Raw genomic sequence first — 25,164 nt, 5'->3', positions numbered from 1 at the left:
AATTCTACAAAAAAATACAACAATGTCAAAACCTTGTAGAGGATATTTTTACTTTCGCGCGGTGTGTAGAAATTTAGGTTTTTTCAAAATATATTTTAAAATGTAATTGACATGTATATACTTGCAGATGCAAAAAAAATTAAAAAGTAATCAACATTCGTTGCTGCAACGTAAATTCTATTGTTGTATATGAAAGTTCATGCAAAATCGTCAGGAAGTCACTATACTCCGGTGTGCAGCTACGGTATTCCATGCCGTCGCAAATATAGGTGCGACAATTATGTGACGCAGTGTACTGTTACGTATAGTATAGGTATAGAGTATCTCGGCTGGGTGAAAACAATTTCGACGAGGAAGGCACCGTGTATTCCGTTAATTGTAATATCGATATTTTGTTCTGGAATACTCACCAAGATCGGAGATGGAAACTTTTTCTAGGAACGGATCCACCACAGGAAGCTAGAAAACGAAAGTTTTTACTTGTATTAATCTCCAATCAGTTCTCTGCGTGATGCATGAACGATATTCTAGAGCGTGTGAGTCGTGAATAATGATATCGCCACTTATTGGGATTGTGTTGTTCATTCCGGTCTACGAACGGTATAATTCACGGTGTAAAACTTAAAAACATGGCCTAGTTCACGGGATTATTAGAATGATCGTGGTCAAAATTTGGCCACACGCAAATTCGTATTAAGGATTTGAAGATAATTGCCGGAATCGGCAATTGCCATTACCACGGAACGATTTGCTTTTCAATCCATTTTCGAAGTAGAAGGTCCTAGTTTTTGCTGGTACGTTTGGCTCTTGCCTGGAATAACGCTGATAGGCAAGGCGAACTGACCTACAGCACTCTGCTCGAGGCGTCACACATGGCCAGAGGAGCGTCCAACTTGGTGCACGCTGCCAAGCCTCTGCTTTGGCAATTGGCAGTGTTTCTTAAAACGCCTCGCTACATTTCGCTGCAGCTCACAGGGAAGTAGGAAATCAACTTGGGAATATGAGAATCGCATTACGTTGACTGCACGATCGTTTGAAAATCATCAGTAAATGAATTTGGTATTTGACGAATCGTGGGCATTTGGTTCGTGTATCGCGACGTGACTGAAAAATATATTACGGAGAGAAATTCGGACACTTGTAATATTACTGTTTCTACCGAACAGAACTGTAGTTACTGTAATCCTTTCGTCTTCTCAAGAATGAATAAATGGCGACATTGCATGATGCAGCAATCAGTTTTTCTCATCTGTAAATCTTTTGTATTCCAGGCTCATGTTAATCCCGAGGCAGCTGCAGGGCTTCGCTAATCCCACCTTATTGTCATATTAGCTGTAACCCCGCTAAGCAAGTGTCGAATCGGTGATAACGAACTAATTGTAAGATTTTAAACCTCACACTCTCCAGTTCATTGCCAATTATTGCCTCGTATTATACAAGTTATAACCTTGGCAGCTGATAATGATGCGTGTTAAGGGAGTGGGCAACCGTTAAAGCCTCTATCAAAAGTGTTCTATTTTCAAAGTTCAAAGACTCGGTAAGCGATAAGTGAAGATAAAGATGGTTTTTTTTTTCAATTAAAAATATTCGTTAAAAAACTGATCGTGAAAATACGAACTAATGTAATATTTCGGGCATTGAATTCAGCTTTGAAAAAATTAAGAAATATCCTTGAATCTTCGTCACGGTAATGCCTTGGAAATCAATTGTCAAGCGTTTCGTTTGCAGTAGTACCTTTGAAAAAAAAGAACCCCACTCGTAATACCAAAGTGTGAATTTACAAAAAGTCCTCAAATTTTTCGAGACTTAATGAATTCGGTTGAGTGGGCAATTTCATCCTGTTAATTTTGTGTTACAGTGATGCGCGCGCATCTTGTTTCGAGACTTAATGAATTCGGTTGAGTGGGCAATTTCATCCTGTTAATTTTGTGTTACAGTGATGCGCGCGCATCTTGTTTCGAGACTTAATGAATTCGGTTGAGTGGGCAACTTCATCCTGTTAATTTTGTGTTACAATTTTGTGTTACAGTGATGCGCGCGCATCTTGAAATTTCACTCTCATCAGTTTTTCATAACGCGCCTAAAGAAGTATAACTTCAAAAAATACCGAGTGCCAAAAATAAGAAACCGCTCGGAGGCCTGGATTCTCTCGTTGTAACCAACAGCCAATCGCAAATTGCAGGATACAGCGCAGATCTGCTTGTATAGATTTATCTCGCGTGAAATTTCAATATATTATTCTGATATGAGAATACCCGAAAGGAGAATTATAAATGTTCTACAAAATGGTATGTGTACAATACACACCGCGGCGAGTATGCGATGTATGTCGGCTTATCGCACAGATAACGAGTCGTAAGTATATACCTACGTTGCCATAAACCTATATACTGTGCGTGCGTATTCAATGCACGTATGGGTATACTTACCCAATGAACAAGTATAACTAAAAATTGTGCCAAGATTAGCAAATGAATTGAAATCTCCTTGGTCGAAAACTGCCAGCGCTTATAGGCCAAAGCCGAGAACGAGAGATAGAGATGGGTTATATTGAGCGGTTTTTAAATATTAGCGCACACCTGGAGCGTTTTCTTTATTATGCAACATGTATCCGATATTTGTGGGAGTTCGCCGTGCTTGTTTTTCTGTCATGCAGCCTGTGTTGACCGAGGGTGACGGCTGTAATGAGAGGCGTGGAACACGGAAGGTGTATCCAGATCACAAAGTACGAACAGCTGGCATTAAAATAGTTGCCACGCGTATATGCTAAATATTCGCCCGGGTGTCTCAGCGAGAAGATTTCCACTTTCCACTTTACGCTGAACCGCAGCAATCCCACGAGTTTCTCGCCAGTTTACTTTTCAAAAACTTACACTTTTGACTCATTTCATAAAGCCATGTAGCGCATCACATTCAACATTTCATCCAGTTTTTGCCTCTGATTATCGAAATTATCAATATTTTCTATCAATTAATTGAATTCGACGATTACCAGGCGGCAGAGAGAATCGTTACCGTGATCGAGCAATACGAGGCAATCGTGGTGGGACAAACCCCATAACTCGAGGTTTTTTGTTTTTTTCTCAGAAAAGCCTGGATCATGTATAAAAACGTGTTTTCGAATTATTCGCACACCCCCAGTTCTTATACACATGCAGCATGCTATTTCCTCACGCCTCTGATCCTATCTCCCCGGTTCACCTGCGCCCGCGAGATATTGCTTAGGAAATCACGGATCAACTACCGCCGTTCTCTTCTTGAAATACGACTGTTGTTGTTCTTTCTCGTTCACCATACGGTCAAAAAGGACGAGCCAAATCTATAAGCACGTAATGACTTGTCCGGGATGCGCTGGTGCAGAGTTATACGAACCGAACGAGGTGGCCCGACTATAATTGCATGGGGGACGTACATGTTAGTATGAATGATTAATTATTTATTCGACTTTGATTAATCTACTCCGATAGCAATTTTATATCGGAACTATGTGCGTATAGGAATTCCCCTAAAAAATAACGTTCTCAATCGAACTCACGAAATCAGGCAAGGCAGACGGAGAATTTCACGCAATTTTTATTCGCTCCCTCTGCGAATTGCATGTACCTACTCGTTAACGTATAGCTCCGTAAACGGAGACCGTTTCTCGTTACACACCGGAAGGCGGCAAGGAGAGACGCTATCGGACGCTGCTCTCAACAATTTCGATTCTAATTCGGTCGGTGCGTTCGGGATTCTGTCTCACCGAATCCTAAAGCCGAATAATATTCATACGGAAGAAAAGCTGGCCAACCGCTTCATTTCACGGTCGCGTACACCTCCGACGATATTCTTCGCGGCGCTGACACAGAATACGCCTGATACCTATACGCTGTATTCGTGTTATACTCCTCTTGTCATATTGATTTGCGCCTGTCAACGCCATCCTACCAGAACATACTGGAAGTAATGCACATCACTGCCTTCCACTTTTGTTATCGGATAAAAATTTGAATATTCTTCCAACTCTTCGTACGCTGGTCTCATGCCACCGCAGGATTCATGGATGTAGCTTTTTTCTTTCTACGAGTTTTAGGAAACCAAGAGATGTTCTGGAAACCTCCAAGAGGTGTGCCAAATCGCGGCAGACGAATGTGGGAGAAAACTGAACGCTGCGTTATACTCACTCCTCGAGAGTCCCGGAATAATATGGCGGCGTGTGCTGGATCCAAACAGGCGTCGGATGCCCTGTGAGGTATTGCCGGCGTCCCGAGAGACAATCTTCTGGTCCCAGGGTCCAGGCTACCCCTTCTGAGAGCACCTGCAATAAATCAACAATGAACATCACGTAGTATCATTACTAGTACGTTGTAGGTGTTCCTATTATTATACGGGTTTCCAAACACAATTCACATAATGGTAAGTAAGGAAAATAATTAACATCATATAATACCACCAATGTGAAGAGGGGACATTTATTGAATACTCGCCACTCGGCTCTCAAGTTGAAAGAGAGCCACTTATGCGGGCCTCATGTTTATAGAATCGGCTGCTACAGTCGTACTCGTGGTCAGTATTCAATAATTAACCCTGCAGGCATATGAGCAAAGGTACAAAATAATTATAACGGACCACTTATCCAATAGTTTTACAATTAATTCTTGGCAATTTCTCTGACCCTAACGTTGGGCAAGTAATTATTTGCAGAAATTTAGGAGCGATAACATTTATCTGCTCTGCCTGACTGCGATTTATGCTACGACATACCTATGATTAACTATAGTGGATCTTAAACGAATTCCATAATAATACCGGCAGTGTCGTCAAGAATTGACATTACCACACCCGCCAAATATTAAACCTTGATCACTACTGCTGAACAGAGTATAATAGAATACGATTTATCCATGCACAAGAGTACAGGACTCTTTTTGGGTAAACCCGATGAATTAGGTAGTGCGATACGATTTGAAAAAAAAAAAAATGAATAAATAAAAATATAGAGTACCATAAATTAATCTAAATTAAATCGAGTTAAATCATATAGGATCAAAATAATGATGTGTATTTAATTATAGGAAGACTATTACCAATCATTTGCACTCGTGGATGCTTTTAGGTCCAGCGGGTAAAAAATGGTTTGTCCTTAAAGACCGGGCATGCTAAATATATTAATCCGTCCGGGTAAACGATACCAAATCATGACCGCTGTTACTGCAAAAGATGTATTGTAGACTACGTTACGCGCAGTGGGATTTGAACGTTCATCTTCGAATGAATCATTCGGACGGATAGATTGGTCTATTATTCCAGATTACGGATTGAAGTTGATAGTAGGTGTAATATTGCAACCTACGAGTGCACACCATGAGCGATATGATTTGAGCGTGCGCCGGCAAGGAGTAAGATTTCGCGATTTGGACATACTAAAGATAAATCTGAAACAAAGATTCTACATGCGATCTTTGTAGATTCAGGTTTGATGTATCGGAGATATCGCTCAGCACCGCGGTACAATAGTTCAAGCGAGGGGTAAATCACTGTCAAAATTGTGCACAGCACATCTCGACTTCCTAAATATCTCAGCAAGAAATCTTGCAAATCAATGCTACGCGGTTTAAACTATTCTTCTCTAATTCGGCATGTCAGTTTTATTTTCATTTAATTCATATTCTCAATTGTACTAGGGCTATATTAGTTACCATTTTCATATTATATCCATATTTACGGTGTTTTGGGTTATACTGTTACAATACGAGGAATATTTGGTTCCAGTAGCGAATTACACATTGGCTGAGGGGGTGTTTCTACATTGATCACACAGAGTACGGGGTCGCCTCGACTGCCCGAGTGGTCGCCGTCACGTAATATATTTTATGTACATGTATTGTGACGTGCAATTCGGGGGATCCGAAAAAAAATGGTTCACGGCTTTTAATGGTGCGGGACTAAAATCCGGGACTTTTTGCTTCAGTCCAGGGCATTTAGATCAAAATCAGCCGGAATAAAGAAATTTTTGGAGACAGCAGATATCGAGATGCGGTTTTCTGCATTGTGTTCAGGAAGGTCCCAGGAACAAAGTCTATATCGCCTGATGGGGCCATTTTTCGAAAAATGCATTTCGCAATTGCATAATTATTTGCAATATTATGAGAACGACTGGAGACTCGGAAAAATCGATCGGAAATCGTTACTCGGGGGTTTTTGGGGATGCTGAATTCAATTCTGGCGTTAGAATTATCCGGGGGCGTTCGGTGGTAGCTCTGCGGGGGCGCCCGGGGGGTGATTAGGGGGAAAATTGCAGCGTCCATGAAAACAGACGAAAATCGCTACTCGGGGGTTTTTGGGGAGTGCCAAATTCGATTCTGGCATCAGAATCATTCGGTCGTGCCCGGGGGGCGGTGGGAGTGATTGGGGGAAAAATTGCAGCGTTGAATTGAGTCGAACTTTGCATCCCCAAAAACCCCCGAGTAACTATTTCCGATCGATTTTTCCGAGTTTCCAGTCGTTCTCATAATATTGCAAGTAATTATGCAATTGCAAAATGCACTTTTCGAAAAATGGCCCCACCAGACGATATAGACTTTTTTCCTGGGACCTTCCTGAAAACAATGCAGAAAACCGCATCTCGATATCTGCTGTCTCCAAAAATTTCCGATTTATTTCCTATCTTCCCTGGACTACTTTCCGGGCGACTGATATGACCACTGAGGAGCTACCCAGGCTGCTACCGAAACACCTTTCTAGATCGCTACCCGACTAGCAAGGAATGCCACGTTACAGTTATCATATATAATATTATGCGTATATCTATATGCATGCTCTCAAGGGTACAGTCACCCGCCCGACCTCCTTTCGCAGCTAAAAAAAATAAAAAATAAAACAATAAAAAATAAATTAAAGTATGATTTGCTCCCTGGTGTGAACGGCTTAGAGAATCGCCGGTCTCGTACTCCCGCGTTCCCATGCATTTCAATACAGTCGAAACTCCAGACTCCGCAGAATAAACTGCGTCGCACGCGGAAACCCGACGATCTTAAAAAGCCAGACTGCCTTTCTGCTGACTCGACTCGTCTGTACAGATATTCCGAAAGGCGGACGTAGTATATACTATACAAGCGTTGATACACCGGAAGGTGAGATCGAGTTGTTCGCCGACTGTTATGCGAGCTAAACGTAAGAGTAAACACGATAACGATATGCCACGCCGTCATGAAACTTCCTGACAATAATTCATGCTACTAAAAATGCTGTGAAAATAATTTTATATTCAGTTTTCATAAAATTTCTTGAGCAGAATGCATTCACTTATGCATGCCATGCAGCGTATCTCATTTATTTACATAGAAGCTCAGAGAATTTCCGAAGCAGATAATTTAACAGACCCGATATTTTACTGTGTTCCGCATGTAACGAGCGAACAACTGCCGGATCAGAATTTCAACCGTATTATTAATTTGTAGATTAAGACAACGAGCCCTACCATTATAGTTTTGCAGTGGACCGTTTTACCTATAAATTATATATGTACGCTACTGGGTTCCAGAGATGTGATAATGCATTACTGTACACGGAGAGAAAAATCTGAGAAAAATTACCCTGCTGTTACTATAATCGTGATGTAAAAGACACCTAATGCTGTTGGTAAGCGAAATTGAACTGTGACGATACTTTTGTCCGCAAGATAGGGAGATGTCGAACACTCGGCGCACCAAGTGTCGAATTAAAATTATCTCGTCTGGATGACTCAAAGCAGTCATCGGTCGTTACTCGTTTAGCAATGAGAATTTTCCAAGACTTCCGTAAACTACTTCATCAACTCTTGGAGATACATGCTTAATCCAAAAGAATTCGTATCACCTACATAACTTCGATAAGCCGCGTTTGACAACCGAAGCTTCAGGTGGGCTGCGTTGAAAAGAGGCCGCGCGAAGCTCGCGCGGGCACAATCAGCCGATCAATCTGACAAGTTTCACAATTTTCTCCCGGTAAAAGATACTCGGATACAATGTATCTCAGCAACGTGAGTCATCCGCACTGGCAGTATACCTGGTTGTTGAGCCGAGTGCGGCGAGATCCGCTAAATCTAATTGTCGACTCTTGGCTTCGGCAAAAGGTCACCCTCGGGCGCACGGGAACGCGGCTTTATGGGCCAATTTGCTGGACAGGTTGCTACCTGATGCAGAACGAACGGCAGTACAAATTCCAATAGGACGGATCGTCTTGGAACAATTTTGTACATAACTCACCTTGCTTAAGGATATTTTCGTAGATTCTGTAAGTAGTCTCGCAGTCAGCTACAGAGCTCCTAGCGTTGCCATCAAGACTCTGACTTCTGCTGCGAAATTCTTCATCCCTGCTCTTGTTAGGTGTTTCCTGGCATTCGCTTTGCCTTCGTATCTGTCCCAATCTGCGTCCAAAGTGCCTGATGAACTCCTGAATGCTATGATGATGATGATGATGCTTGTCACTATCCCCCGTAGGGCTTGGACTTGTAGGAGAGACTGTATCGCTTCGATTCTGATTGTGGTGTTGTTGTTGGTTAATGTGGTGATGGTAGTAATGATGGTAGTTTCCATGTTGAAAATGATGCTGCTGACCGCTCCCATGAATCGTATGATACACCGAATGATTCGCATGATGATTGCCGTAGTTTTGGGTGTGATGAAGCTCGCCGCATGAACAGTTTGACCCATGAGAAGGACAGCATGTGGATGATCCGCGGGAGTATGCCGAACTGACAGCACCGTGAGATACTTGCCTCTCGTAATTGAATTTCTCTTCGTTCTTTTGTCCGAATAACTCCTGCTTCAGTTCGTGCACGAACTTGGGATCATTGCGAGAATTTTTCCCATCACGGATGGATTTCGTTTCATCTGTAGAATCGTCGCCCGAGCCCTGATGGGATCCATGATGATGATGATGATGAAGAAGATGAGATATGCCATGCATTTTTAAAGATCTTTAACGTTCCGCACTCACTTTTACAGGTCACAAGTTGATTACCGGATAAAATGGCATGAATAATTTTTACCCCTTATTTTAGAATCAACAGAATATTCCTCACTGCTGGACGTTATTCATGTTTTAGGTATATTTATCAAATTATAATTCGTGGAAGAGATTGAACAAAATAATTTCAACGTGAAAACCGCTCGCTTACTACAGTTCCCCTATTGAAATGGTTAATTTTGACGTGTTCGATTTGCAATAACCGTAACTATAATGTTAAAAATAATTAATACATAGAATAAACGTTTCACAGAATAAATGTCTTTTTTTTTACATATTACTTTTTTATTATCACTCTGTTGTGTACAAAAAAACGCATCGACCAGGCATTCATATCTAGCGAGAATTGGTTAAAAAGAATCAGTTTTTCCTTCATTATTCAATCGAGTAGAGAGAGGATTTAAACGTACACGAGTAACTACTGATCGCAAGATAGAAACGTATGTCTGTTTCTCGACGAAGATAACTTTTTAATTGAGGTATTTTTCCTCTTCACTTTTATACTGAAACGAATCAAACTCCAACCCTTTCCATTTCTCATTATTCTTATAATAATACGAACATATTAGCTGAAATAAGATATTCGAAACTGAAAGGTGAACAATAGATAACTCGAGCCAGGTACAGCAATGAAGAATGAAAGGTCACTAGCAATGATTCCTTGCTAAAATACGGCCTATACGTTTCTTTAGAGAGAAATGTTATTAGATAATTATCCCATTTTTCTGCCGAAATATATTGCAACTTTGACTTGCGATAGCACGGAGAACAACGTTGCGGAAATGTTTGATGGACATTAAATTTTGTGAATGAAATTTTGAATTTTACATGTAACGTGTGACACTAATGTAAGTTGATAAGTTGATATCAAAATTTTTTGGACACGACCAGGTAGTGTTTGAGGAAACTAGAGCGTATCGACCACAGAGGGATGAATATGAGGGCAACGCTACAACATCGCGCCATGCGCTCTCTATCGTTCTTGTCGCGCTAGCAATCAATGGCGAGCCGAATTGTGACGCAGTTTCCGCAAATTGTAACATTGCAGTTGTTTCAGAAGCGAGATGGAAATACTTCTTTTGTTAATTTATTCTTGCGCCACACACCCTTCTGTTGCATACTTATTTGACCTACTAGCGCCGCCAATTGTTCAACTAAACCAAGCGCGAAAGGATCAGAGTCGGGGAATACACGGTTAGTAGAATTTGTCGGCTCGCGCAGCCGGACAGATTACGGGTTTGGAATCCGGGTACCCGACTATAATATCCGAATATAAATCACTGGGCATATATCTGAAATCACCCAGCAGTATGATTAGCCGACTGTACCTGCCGAATAGATTCGTAACAACTGGAGTATGTGTATAATTGATAAATATCAACGGAGGTAAATAAAATCGAAAAAACCAGGTTCTCCCCCCCCCCCCTCTCTCTCTCTCTCTCTCTCCCCCCCTCTCTCTCTCTCTCTCTCTATATATATATATATATATATATGGCATTTCATTAGACTCCGAAGGGGGTGGCACTATGTACCAACTAATACGAGACTTTTCCGACTGATTACCAAGTTTTACTATTAGTGGATGGATGATTTTTTCTAAGTCTGACTTGAGTAGCGAAAACTGTGATAAAATATAGTGGGTAAAACTATATTTTTGTTGAATTTAATTTACGGAGGCCAGCTAAGCTTTGAGCTAGTGTATTTAGTAAGCACCGTACCAGAAAGTAGAATGTATAAGTCAATGCAAGTAAAATGGTTCTTATAGGATACAGTTCTTGAAAATTTCCAAAAACTATTTATCCTCCGTCTTTTAGAGTGTTTTGTCTAGATGCTACGAATACAAATTTTAATTTCATAATATTAGTCGTGCGCTTTATGTTAACAGTAATTGAATTTTGTATCATTCGTGCGTTATGGTGAATGTGCTCAAGAAATAATGGTAATTGGATTCAACTCCTCGCCAGTACCGCTCTTCTTTGTTATTCATCTATTGCTTGGTTGTTGTAATGGTACAATTACTAACCCTTGCTGAACAGAATCAAATCTAGCGATGGAAAAACTAAGTTTCAACATATTTCGATTCTGCATCTTTCAACTGAGATATGTGATTTTCCTCGGGATTTTCTTAATTCTACATAAAAAGTTACACGATTTTGCATTAAAGTGGACACGTAATGTCTTTCAAGTTTACAACTTTGCACTAATAGGTGTGGAACTTATATATATATATACATATATATATATATATATTTTTTTTATGACATCTGAAACTATCCTTGGAATATGAATCTTTTTTTCAGACAAAATGTTAATTTTAAATAGCCTATAAAATTATAAATTACAGCAAAAATATACGCGTATGTTCTCGACTAAAAAACATACTTAAATGAAGGGACACTCTTCAATATGTTTTTTCAGACAGGTATGGGAACCGTTGACAAAGCCAACCCACAGAGTTACAGAGATATACTGCGCGATCTGTGCACTGTGCTGAAGTCGTAATTAAACAGAGAGAGCAACAGCTAGAGCCCGACTTCAGTGTTGCACGATCGAAAGAGTGGGGAGCAAGCGCCAAGTGGGGAAAGTAATAAGGCAAGCTCAAAAAGCGGGGTGGTATACTTGGATAAGTATATGTGTTTCTCCCGCCAAGTCACCGATTAGAGTGAGAGGTCCGGCCCCAGCTGTTGCTCTCTCTTTCTAATTACGGGTTCAGCTCGTTGTACAGATCGCGCACAGTCTATCTCGTTGTCAGTGAGTCTATGACAAAATTCATCCCTCAAATAAAAATTTGACGAGTGAAATTGTTGTTATGAATTTTTTGAATGTATGACCACGGGAGCGAACAACCATTCTGGAAGGGTTAACATGACATGTGGAGCATTGAAGTTGGCGACTCTCGGGATAGCCGAATAATAATAGTATAGCCAGAGCGGGATGATATATATTTAGCGTGAGTAGTAAAGTTGATTACCGATGAATCGTCAACTAACGCGGACCTTGTACACTAGTGGAGAAGATTGAACGAATGTACAAGGAGACTATGCTCAGATAGATTAAATTCCATGGCTGTTGTGTTTATAAACTTTTCCGCTTCCACATATCTTTTGTACAACTAAACCCGATTCCGATTGGATTCCGTGTACTGAAATTAACTGTTTCCGGCAAACGCACACGTATTATATTCTCTGTTTGTTTTTCTAAAAGTCCACAGTGATAAACCATTATCATTTTAAACATACACTCGTCCTTTTTCTTCCTCATTTCATGAAAAATTGGTACGAACCAGGACTGAAAGGTCAGTGCTTGTACAACAAATGTAAATTTAAGTGTATCTACGTTTCCGAAGGTGTACATGTCTACATAATACCCCGACCGTTATATGTATTCGACCCGGTAGAATATTGGTTTTTTTTGGTTACCAATGATACGAATCAATAATTAATTATCGTTATAGAGTTGGTGGTGTATATGCGGCACCGCCACCTTGTAATTTTTGCAGGCATAGAGTTTGTTATGGAAGTGGCGACGGCGGAGGGTTGTTCATTTATTCTATCTCAGTCGTATGGTGTTTCGATTTATAGTGTATGTATATCTTTGCACTGTCAATACATACCAACCTCGTTTACTCCGCATTTATCAATAAAGGCAAAAGTAGCTCGAAGTTCAAGATTCCACTTATTCAGGATAGTCGCGATCGATTTACGTTGTCAGTTTTGTATGAACCTAACAGCTCGCTGTATGAATCAATTTGGATAGCAACATTGTTAATTCAAGGTTAGTTTTCAACCTCGGTCAAGTAATAAAAATATCCATACCGTAGTGCAGAACGACGCTGGGATGAATGAAGTAATTCTCCGAAATTATGAACTTGTGCATGTTAATCAAGGAGTAAAGCATTTTATAGACTTAGTTACGCAGAAAATTCGAGGTAATTAGGTTGCTGACTGAATGATAATATCAGAAAGTTCATTGATCCTTATTCGCGAAATTTTTTCATTTCATTCCATTCAAGTCTTCGGCTACGAAAATTGTCCAATCTGTAGACGTGTTACGTTATTATTTCAGGGACCATACCGGAATGGCCGGCGGTATCGGTATACGTGTGCATGTATAGAAAATATTCCAATGAAAGCGGCCACTCAATAAGCCAAGTCCGCATCCTGCGCCGCTAATGTAAGATGGCCCCGCTCCTTGAGTGTAACGCGCCTCCTGAACCAAATATCACCTGCATATGCTGTGTGTATATACTAGGTATGCATACTACTCATCAATTGATACATATTCTTTGGTATACCTGTAATAATTTTGCTAAGCATGTAAGTTGACCAACACAAAATTAACTTTCGATAGCGCGACTGCCTATGCCTAATCTGAATTCGTACGTCCACTTTCTTGATTGTTATAGATTTTGGTGGTTTCTCATAAATCACAAATCATTGACATCGCGATTACACGCGGCTTGGATATTAGAAATTTGTATTATTGATATGAATGTAAAAAGTCTGATACTATAATCAACCATTCGCGTATGGGAGTTAAACGTACATATAATAAAATTTAGCTACGGAAGCATCGTGCAGGATTCCGAGAAATCATTTTGATAACATCAGCTGAAACGATTTATAATGTTTACACAATGATTATAATTGGCTTTGAGTGTATTTCGCTTTAAGACATTGCCTATGTGAATCTTATACATGCATATTCTGACATTGAATTATTTTGTTATAAAAGGTGGTTGGAAGGCACACGTAATAAGAAAATGGGGAATCTTGATCATCTGGCGAAACCAGGATAAAGTTGTGGTCATTATTTTATATCGAATATCCAACAACTAGAAGCTAAGGCGTCATCAAGTGCAGCCAGCATGTCATATATTAAGTAACTTGACCAACGACCATTGCAGGGTATCTAACAATCGTTCCTTACAAAATTCCCCTGCCATGGATATTCCAGGAGTTTACAGGCTGTTTTTTGAAAATCTCCAGGGTACTTATAATGACACTTGTAATGAGGTTTTCACAACGAAATGTATACATATATATATATATTTATTCGATTTTTGTTTAAACATATTATTACATTGTAAAATTCACACCGCAGTAGCGACATCACGTTCGAAATTAAATACAGGGCGTAATAAAGGTATTAAAAAAAATTTTAAACTCTGCGCGGATACAAAAAATTTCACGCAAAATTCGAATATTCCCAGGATTCAACGAGTTTCCATAGTGAACAAAAAATTCCAGAGGAATTCAGGAAGTTCAAGGATTTTCCGGGCTAGTCAACACCCTGAATTGGTATATTTTCACTGACGCGTTAGTACGCCCGAGTAAGCGACAGCGTGCAAGTGTTGCACAAACTTGAATCGTGTGCTCTAATGACTAGGCATCATGACTTGGTAGTTCTATAAATCTATACCTATGTAACCTAATGGAGAAAAATTTGTACACGTGCATCGGAATTTGTTCGATCGCCCTGTGTTCTTACTCGTTGCAAATATTTTCAACCCACTCGGTAGTGAACTCGTTGTTTGTTAATTCCACCTGGATTAGAAACGCGGATATTAATATTCTCATATGGGAAGCTAAGATTTGGCTTTTGAGAAATCTGATGATTTGACTACAGAAATCTACGAGTTTTCTTTTCGCTCTTGGCCGATGGAAATGAGGAAACGTTATTTCTGTCGGCAATGATCCGAAGTTTGTCGGCTCGAAAAAATGTGGATATTACGAATTCGACGATAGTATGGGGCATTACACAGCTCACTGAGGAAAAAAAAAAATTTTTTCCGACTGTTACGTCCCGCGTACCGCCACCCGTTTGTCGCTCCTGCATGCTGACTCTCTCACATTTCTTATATTAACGCCGTAGCTCTAGCCCTGTCCTCCTATCTCCATTCAGCCTCGCGCTACTCGCTATTGCCCTTAATCATTGTCAGCTAATTCCATTCCTCTCTCTCTGTTTTCTCACACCTTTTCTGCACCTATACGCTTTGTCTCTAAACTGTCTCATGTTCCAACTTTTACATGTATTACTTCTTGCCCACCGCCCGAACGGCCCACTTCGTTTCTACTGTTCCATCAACTTTCTCACAATAAACACGTAATTGATATTCTGAAGATGCCTAAAGTTATTCAACCCTGATCCTAACCTCTGGTTGTCCTAGGACGTAAAATCGAAGCCGAACCAGTCCATTGCCTACCGCTCGGGAACAGACGACCTTCAAGCGCGTAACGTGAGTTTGTATTTGAATGATTAAATGTTGTTTCTACGCATCGAATAATAACAAAAATTTTCATTCATTACTTATCAAGTTTGCTTTCTTGTCTTTTTACGTTGATAAACAAGTCTTGAAGTTTTTGGTTGATAATATAAGCAGCAGGTAGCAGGACGTTGAAATGAAAAGCAAACTTTAATCTAATAAATCTATTTTCTTCTCTTTTATCAGTTACGTTGGAGAAATCAAAATTTGACATCTAGAAGCGATTGGTCAAACTCAAAATTCGTGTCGACTGGTGAATTATTGCAGTATTGAAACTATTCATCCAGTGGTCGTCTGTTAACTCAAATTAACAATGCCAACCCGTTTGACACTGAACATTGAAAGTATCGAACATCACTGTGCTTGTATTTGACACACAAAAATATTACAATATTTATAATGACTACTAATAGTAAGATAAAAAAACACGATTACGTACTATACGGCAAACAGAAAGCAAATTCGAAAACAATTTCAAAGTTGGCTGAAAAGTATTGTGATGAAATTTTGGTGTGAAGTGGAGTATGTAGTCACGAAAAGCAGAGATAATGAGAATCAGAGAAATGGGGTTTATAATTCAGATGTACGAGACGGGCGGAATGCTCGAGGATAAATTGCATTTATTTTATCGAAGAATTATTTTATTATACCAAGTTGTCACCCAATTTGATCGGGCAATTCTCGGTTCTATTCCATCGTGATTAAACGAGTTGTAACCGCACTCGCGCACAACTACGCGAATATTTCCGGCGATTGATTTGTTTCATCACTTTCCACAGTCTATGTTATAAAAAGATCGCACTAGCAGAGATTATCTTCGATGCCAACTGCTTTTACCTTTTAATTCTGACTAATCTCACTTTGCATTAGGCTTCATTACAGGCAGAATTGCGAATTAATTATCGATGTCACAGGCACGTGCGCATTACAGTTGGAAATTCACGGAACCAGTGATAAGATTCACCAACGTAATTTCGACGCGGACGTTACCGTGTCCCAAGCGATACATTGCACGCACGTAATATTATATCGAGCAAATTCTTCCGTCATACTCGGAGCGCGCGTAGATATGTCAGTAAGTTGGAACGAAATACTAGTTTCAATGCGGAAAAAACGATAGACACGAAAAAGTAACGACTGGCTGAGAACGGTAGAGGCCTGCGATATTATGCACGAAAGCCACGAGGAACGTTTGATGTGTACAAGGCTGGAGAGCCGAGCATCCCGTGCAGCGCGACGCGCCGGCGTTTTGCTGGGCTGTGCGCCCCGCGCCTCTGCGCCGCTCAGCCATTCGCCTCTTTGTCGTATCCGCTCACTTCGGTTCTCGCTCTCGCGCGCTGAATAAAAAAACGTAGATTTCATTTCAATAACTATGGCCGCTGTATGTTGTGCCAAAGCGGACCGTGGGGAATTTCTCGGGAAATACCCTTGGTTCCTTTGATGTCCGTCGTCGACATACTGCAAGGGCGCTACGACGGCCTAAGATAAGGGCTAAGACGACGGTACCTGCCGCGATCTTGGCTGATGAGGACGTACCTGCTGGATTTATTTCAAACTGGAAACTGACAACAAGAGCGGTACGAATGGCGGGGGGGAGGTGAGAGAGTACGCGAGGTGACACGTCGGCCATGTCGGCGAGTAATTTTTGCGCACGTATGCGCGCGCAGCCACGGACATTGTTACGGGCATTTATAACACGGTTATACCCATACATACATATGCAGGTACATATGTATACATCGGTATTGCTCGCAAGATGGCTGATGGTTGATCCAAGGTTGATCCACCTTCCGTATTTCGTTGCAGCCCTGTATTGGAATGGCACCGTACGTGTTTTTTGCCGCGTACGCAAGACGCCTGCAAACCTTGGGAACAGGCGGGGCCACGCCAAGGCGGAACGAAGCGTACGACGCAAAATTCCCCAATGTACCGTATTCGGTTTTACCTACAGACCGTTCGAAGTACTCGTACACGCATACGAGATTAGCCGAGGCTGCATCGAGTGCTTGAGCGGTCTGTTGGTGAACTTTAAACGGTACGTTGGAAAGTTGAATCCCCGGCCTATTAGGAACGGACACAGTCGCGCGGTAAGGCGAGGTGCTGCAGCGAGAATAGCGACATCGTGTGTAGGTACACAGAACTTACGACGCGTGATCAACTTCACGGACGGCCGATAAGGTCGGGTGGTCGTAAGTCTTGTAAGCTGGTAACCCACTTGGAGCGGCTGGAGCCGGTTGTCGTTTAATCACGGAGCAATATGTGTAATGGTTGAAAGATAGATTTGTCTTCCATAAGTTTTATAGGTTCGATAGTTCCTGAAAGTTCGACAAATACTTAAGACGGTTGAACAGTTAAAAATCAATCCTTGTTTCATAATTTTATCGCAAGACGGTCGAGCGCCAAGTGTTTATCAAATTATTACATTTGAAAACTACGAAGTTTCCCTCAATGATGCACAATTTAGAAAAAAAAAATCAAGACAAAAGGGCTGAAAATATGAACTAACATTACGATATCGATTATTTATTTCAAATCCCTTTAAACCGATGAAAAATTTGGTAGGTTCGTTCGGTTTCAGTCTGCGGTGGGTAATTTTACTTATTGGTAGAAAGTTATTTTCCAAAATACCACCGTCGCCATTTTTTTACATCACATCTCAGTATCGTTGAATATTTAACTTTCCAAGATTCCACTGATATTGAGTTTGATCAACAGATAGCAATTCGAAATTGAGTATTTTGGGGGAAAAAAAATTGATTTAGCAAATTTATGAAAAATAGTTATGCAAACAAAACGACCCATCACCGATTGAAATTGAACAATTCCACAATATTTTTCACCATTTTCAAACAATTTAAAATAAAAAATAGGTATCGAAGATCTTGTTCATAATGTAAGTCTTTATCCGCATTTCTAAGGCAAACACCATAGCTTACGAATGTAATATTTTGATAAATACTTGACGTGCGACCATCTTGTAATACGTATTATCAGAAAAGTATCGATCATCGACTGTACAGACTCTTTAATTTCTATTCGTGAAATGTAAATTCAAGCACTCAAAAATATGTGAAAGAGACTTGATGACAAAGAATTCCAAGTGATTCAAATTCAGGAAGTCCTCGCAAGATCCTCTGATCTTTTGGTAATTTAATTTTATAACGATTGTGGATAACGAGCTTCCTAGGAGTTCAACAGAATTTTCAAGAATTACTGTGCATCTGCAGGGGATAGATTAACTCTGTGAATTTGCTTTCCTTCATTTCTATTTATCGCTGATTCTTCATTTTATTTTTCTAATTATCTCAGAGAAATGCCTTTTTTGTCGAAGAAAAGATTTGTTTGTGATTGCAGGTTTGACGATCAACGCACGGGTGTCTTCTCTACGTTGCATTTACGGGCTGAAATTGAATGCTCCGTCGAAATTTAATCAATTTAGTGCTATACCATGTCTCCGAAATGATGAATTAATTCTGTTACTTGAATCTTCTTTTTCGATTGAAAAAAAAATCTAGGTATTTCAATTGAGTGTCAAAGAAATATTGTCGTGTTTGATTGATAATTCGTTAATAAAGTTTGGAAAATCCTCTTCTTTGTGCATGATCCTTACAAATCTAGTTCAACTACTACAAATCTCGTTATCGATAATTGTTGAAATAAATATTCATCAAAAGAAGGCCCTGTAATTTATATACTTGGAATTATTCACTTGTGAAATAGAACTGTCAAGAATCATTGAACCTGCAAAACTTGGAGGACCTTTGGAGGACCAAATATGTCTTCCAATAGTTACAATATCACGTTCGAATAGTTCGAAAACCATTTCAGTTCATTATAGATACTCAATTTAATGGCACACAGTAACACATTCACGGGGTGACCCATTAAATATAACATGGTTATTCCATAGAAACAATCAGGCAATTTCACGCCACGACACATAATCCAGAAAAATCTAGGTGGAGTTAGTGTCGTAGAAACGATCAGAGACAGGCATTGCAGAAGTTGATGAATTCTACATATATCGAATGCGTTTGTCACGGTGCATCTTTATCTAATTCGTTGAATTTATGTTTTGGAATGCTGCAGCACGAGCAGTATCTCATAGTAAGTGAACGTTGTAAACAGTAACCTCAAAATTTGTGCTTCTACCAACACTGCATCGTAAGAGGAATTGAAAAAGAAACTATTTGCTACTTTTAGATGATCCATGATACTTAAAATAGCTAAAACGTAAAACATTACTTTTCTCGAAGATTAACCGAGTCCAATTAATTGCACGGTCGTAGCTCCTCATACTTACCAGGATCACACTTTCATTTACTTTCACTGATAAGAAACATACTAATGCGATATACTTATACGTACTTTGAAGTTATGGTCTCAAGTTCTAGGACTTGAGGTCAAATTTTAGGCGGAATCGTTAGTATACGGAGTGCCTTAAAGGGTGAAGGTACTAGTGGTCGGCTACTATAGAACCATTTGATGGCGACAGTTATTTTTTCAAGGAAATCAAATATTATATATTATAATATATTATACATATATTAATCAATTGTTTAGGCACTGAAAAAGTAATTGCGTTACGAAACTATAAATATAATGTAAGAAGAAAACGTGTGTAATCATGTTAAGAAATGTGTGGTTAACAAAATTGCTTTTAAAAGGTGATAAATTTGCCTAATAATGAAATGTAAAAATTTCCGATTAGTTTGGATTAATTTACATGATTTATTGGAAGTTATACGTTATTATGAAGGGTAAGTTCGGGTGAGATAGCCATCGGTAAGAGATGGCCCACAGTATAGTACAATACAACAAAATACAGATGATACTATACTGTGGGCCATCTTTTACCTATTTATCTTTTCGGGCAACGTGAGACAATATGGCCATCATAAAGTTTTGGCGAAAAGAATTTTTTTCAACTGCTGCAATCGTTAAGAAACGATATATGTATGTACTTCAAATAATTAGAATTGATCTCATTTTGAAGAAAATAATTTTTTTTGCCAAGACGTCCCACGCTACCCCATTATAATGCACGGTGAAATACACGATAACGTACAAATCCCAATAAATCATGTAAGTTAATCCAATTAAGTTGTAAAAAGACAAATTACAATGAGTAATTCATCTGCGGTAAAAACAATCAGTAATTCTCAGATGACTGTAATCTGTGATCTAATGATGATGATCATAGTTCAAAAATCAGCTTCAAAGATCTATGCATGAATTTAAGAAATAGTAAAGAGTTTACGGCTATTTTAACTTTTAACAAAAAGTGGGAATTTCCCATATTTTACGAATGGGAAATGAAAATTAAAAAATCGATCTGTTAGACTTGAGCTAGACAGCTCATATTTTGGGAGGATTTATTTCCATCAAGCGTCAACATTTGAGGGGGTGAGAGGTAAGAAAAAAAAACTTTTTTTCGAACCACCCTAAATTGCCTACAGAAGTTTAATGCAATAATCGTATTTCAATTGGATGGAATTTGCACGGGACAGTGGTTTTATTATTGCAAAGTAAAGTTTTAAGCTTAATCGCTTCCGTGCGGTTCGGGTCTTGAAACGGCACTCGCTATAACGCAGGCACTTTGATTTTCAGGTTGGTCAATGGGCTTTGCAACACAATTCAACGGAATTTTTTATCTGGCTAGTAATTTCCTATTTTTTTTTTTTTTCTCCTTTGGTGCTTCGTTCTTTCTCTCAAAACCATGAATACAAAGTGGTAATCATTTTTAAAAAAATTATACCACTTTCCGAAATACTGTGAGTAATATGTTGGTAATTCCGTTATGCAAATAATACTAAAGGTTCATTTACTTGGAGTATTTCACTATCGGCAAGAATATCAAGCAACTCGAAATACACACTTTCATTTCAATTCAAACACTTGGGTACAATTTAAAAGCGATTGTCTGAACGATATTTTTATTTTACTTTTAATTTTTTCGTGATTTTACATCGAGTCGGACGGCTTCCTGTAAGAATCAATTTCGCATCACGAAAAAAAAATAAAAGTAAAATAACTCCGGTATGGTGCAGAGTTGTGTGTATAGAGTGCGGTTTGGAGATCGCTTCCAAATTTTATGCAGGTATTGCAACAAAAGTAAGAACAATTTTTATAATTTTCGTTGACCTAGCTCGATTACGACTTGCACGCCCGTACATTCTTAATTACAATAAATACTGACAAGCTGAAGACGGCTGGAGAAAATAAATCGCAAAACTTCGCACTTGTAGAAACTTATCGTGCAGCACACACATAACAATCATACTTGCAGAAATAATCAGCTGGCATCGCTATCATTATTAAATAATCGATTAAATTAGATGTCAATTATAAAAATGTTCATAAGTACTCACTTTGTGCTGCGATTTGATGATGCTGTGCAGCTGCTCTCTGTAAAAGATGAAGAAAGATAAGCGTCACTTTTTGCATTTTCAATGTTATACAAGTTGATAACGGACAAAACAACAAGTGATTCAAAAATTTCATCTCGTGAGAGTGGGGGTCAGGATATAATTTTCAGAGACCCGAAAATCTATTGTTTCAGAATTACTTCATGTAGAGTCGAAATGATGAAAAGTTCAGATGTAGAAAGGTAAAGTATGGAAAACCAAAACATATAATCGTTGAAAATTTTCTATACTTTTATTCGTTCAGCCGATTTTATATTTTAGAGAAAGTGCAAAGTTCGAATATTTTAGAAGAATTGAAAAATTAACGACGGAGCCAGGAATCGAACCTGGTGTCTAGAGATGCTTTACCGGAGACAAACTCCACTAGACCACCTAGCCGTCCTGACTACAATGTCATTAATTTCTCTCATCACCTGTATGCGAATTTCTTTTGGTTTCGTGCGCCGTGTATTTGAATAAGTTTCAGAACTCGTCGCAAGAGGCACATTAGATATGTACGTGGCTGTTTACGAGTGTAACTCAGTACACTACTCTATTTAGCCAATTAGAACGGACCCAGCCGTCCATGAGAACGATACGAAGGAATCATATCTATTGTTTTAGCGAGAAAAAATGCTAGAGATTTTATATTTTGGATTTCCATACTTTGAATCTCATACATCTCGACTTTCTCATATTCCGACTTAGTATGCTCTAAAAAAATTTGAAATAGATTTTTGCGTTTTAGCAAATTTGATGTAACGACCCTTCCAGTATCCGATCTTTGGGAAATATTTTTAATTTCAGCCAACTCAGAAATAAAGTAATATAATTGCCAACGTGATGACGATACTCGAAGTACAGATGGTCTGACAGATTTTTAAATCGACACAGCCAATCATCGATGGTCGATTTGTTTGATTAGAATGTTTTTTCCTGATGTCGTACGGCCAAAGCAAGTGGACTGCTATTGCGAGGATTCCGATTAAGACCACGCTCGCCCAAGATACGAATGCTCCTTTGTGATATGTGGACAACAGGAATTAGGATCCTCGCTGCCGTTTGCTCCGGTACAGGGGCGCCACTATGACTTGTAGTTTTTCGCGTAAACTTCAATGTAATAATACTGTTTGCGAGCGATTTCCGTGAGCGAGCGTGTGACAATGAGTGGTGAAAAATACGAAAAGTGAACTGTCGACGAATTAAAAGAAGAGCAATTCAAGAAACGTTAACAGTCACATCATGTATATCCAACCGTGAATATAGGTTGTGTCTAACCATTCCACTCAGTGAATCGAATTTTAATAGACTTCTTTCAGCTAATACATGCGTTGTATCCCTAAACCTCTTTAACAGATAATTCAAGTGAATAGTGATGTAACAAACATCAATACTCAGCACCGTCCGCGAGATTTTTATTAAAGAAAAAACTGCCCGGGGGTATCTGAGACGATTTCAAAGTAACGATCAACTGTTACTGGGAGCATGTTTGAAATATTACTAATTGGTGGCAGGTACCAGGCTATTATACACTGACAACGAGGAAATAAGTATCAGGTAAAAGTAGTTCTAATTTTCCAATTGGACAGTTTAGTGAGATTTCGTGACAAATACCTAACGTAGTTCAATCAACTATATCGATAAAAACTATCCCCCCCCCCCCGCCCCCCTATGTGCATACAAAACACACAATATATGTATATTGTTGAAAACAGTCAACTCATACAATGCTCAAATGTTGGCGGAAGTAACAGTCTTCAGTCAAGGGCTCAAAGCAACGATACGGTTAATTAATTGTTTCTACTACATTTGAATAATGGGATTCCCGATATCGCTGTTTTCGATGCACAAACGTAGAGATTACAGAAGGATATTTCTTCATTGCCGAATACGCGTATTGCTGCAGGCGTAGCCGTTCTAGTCGCGTAAGCGACCCTCTTTATCTCTCTTTCCGTGGTGTCGCGTGCACCAACGAACAGATGACCCTGTAAGTAGATATATTATTTTTGTCCCAACCCTCTGAAAAAACGCATTTTCGCGTATCTGAAGCGGGCGCAAAATTGCCGTTCTCATACACACTCGCGAGCTAGCGAAGACACGGCAGAGTTTCAGCGATTTTTCCATCAAACGGCATGGTTTGTCATCGTTTTAAAAAAAAATTACACCTGTCCATGAGTAGAAAAACAATATCGGCATTGAGACTGATGCGAGAGCAGCGATAGAGAGCAATAGTCGTCCCCTAATGATTTCACATCTATTATAATAATTGCAAGTAAAACTGTCTTGATGCTGGTATTCATGCATAGTCGGATCGTGTGTTACAGAGAGTCTGGTTAGTTTTACGATTCGCCGTGTCTTGTGCGATGGAAATTAGATGTACCCTCGCTCTGAAGTTGTGGATGAGATTTTTTTCAAAATAGCATGCTTCTTGAAACCAAAATCCATTGACAAATGTTCGAAAAAGTTTGTTAGCAGGTTAAAAGAAGAAAATTGGAAAAGAATTTAACATGGGGATCAAAAGGATAATATCGAAATTTCGTACATACACTGGAAGTTCTCAAAACTGACAAATGGGATCGAGATGAATATTTTTGCGCATAAGTAAGAAACTGTGAGGTAATTTATGGAATTCATGCTATGTTACGGCATTAGCTTTATGCAGAGAAAGCAATAAAATATTGTCAAGTATTTACAACTTCCGGATGATTTCGGTAACTTATGTTGCCAATGTGTGGCCTCTCGGAAACCAATAAATAAAAAATTTGCTAAATAACCCAGTTTGTTAATCCCCTGATTTTTTTAACTTCTTGTTTCGATGTTTTCAGAGAAAAAGGACGTATCGTAATCACCCCTAATATGAAAAGTTTTGAAGTTTAAAGAATCGCCTCCAAACATTTTGAGATGGACGTCTGCGTGCGTGCGTGCGTGCGTGCGTGTGTATTTGTGGGTGTGTTACCGGATTTTGATGATTTTGGTCTAAACGGACGCGGCTTTTCCAAACTAGAACTGACTAGATTCTAACTTTGATTGCTTCAGCACTTTTTGAATCATTTAAATACCAAATTTATAGAAAATTAAATAAATATGACATCTCGAGAAGGGATCAACGTATTCGAATGAAAATTGGTACCGTGCGGTATTTTGGGTCACTGACTACGAATTTGACATTGGGCTTCCAAAGTGCCAATGAGATAATGACATTATTATTATTATTATTCATATTATTATTATTTTTAGCTTGAAACTAGTTTGAAGCCGGGAGGTATACAGTCTGGCTCATCAGCCCAGAATCACTTGTTTTTGCTGGGTTATCCATAATGATTTATCATCTCCGAATTCACAATGATCACGCTCGGGACTTGTTGACGGAACGAAGCGTGACCGCGCGCTACTGCATTCCCTATACGGTAGTTGGTGGGGAGAATAGAGTCACTGATCCTAGTAACTTTTAATGCAGTGACCAAACGCGCGGCTAGCATAAAAAATTTTATTCGCGTAGCAACG

General features: G+C 39.3%; 1 protein-coding gene and 1 long non-coding RNA gene across 5 annotated transcripts in view; one reads left to right on the top strand and one right to left on the bottom strand.

Moving 5' to 3' along the window:
* LOC124302323 (dentin sialophosphoprotein) overlaps positions 1 to 25,164 on the bottom strand; it is a 74,704-nt gene that overhangs the window by 19,377 nt on the left and 30,163 nt on the right. For all 4 annotated transcript variants that reach the window (XM_046758379.1, XM_046758380.1, XM_046758381.1 and 1 more), the window contains exons 7-9: positions 21,625 to 21,661; positions 4,164 to 4,297; positions 411 to 459 (exon numbers count right to left, since the gene is read on the bottom strand). In XM_046758379.1, coding sequence (XP_046614335.1) covers positions 411 to 459; positions 4,164 to 4,297; positions 21,625 to 21,661 — 220 coding nt within the window. The remainder of the gene's footprint in view (positions 1 to 410; positions 460 to 4,163; positions 4,298 to 21,624; positions 21,662 to 25,164) is intronic.
* LOC124302329 (uncharacterized) lies at positions 12,854 to 14,756 on the top strand. Its single transcript, XR_006907687.1, has 2 exons — positions 12,854 to 13,239; positions 13,723 to 14,756. It is a non-coding gene; the product is annotated as an uncharacterized LOC124302329 (long non-coding RNA).

The sequence above is a fragment of the Neodiprion virginianus genome, chromosome 4 (genome assembly GCF_021901495.1).
Source record: "Neodiprion virginianus isolate iyNeoVirg1 chromosome 4, iyNeoVirg1.1, whole genome shotgun sequence".
In the NCBI taxonomy this organism is placed as follows: Eukaryota; Metazoa; Arthropoda; class Insecta; order Hymenoptera; family Diprionidae; genus Neodiprion; species Neodiprion virginianus.
This window is presented reverse-complemented; position numbering and strand designations above follow the sequence as displayed.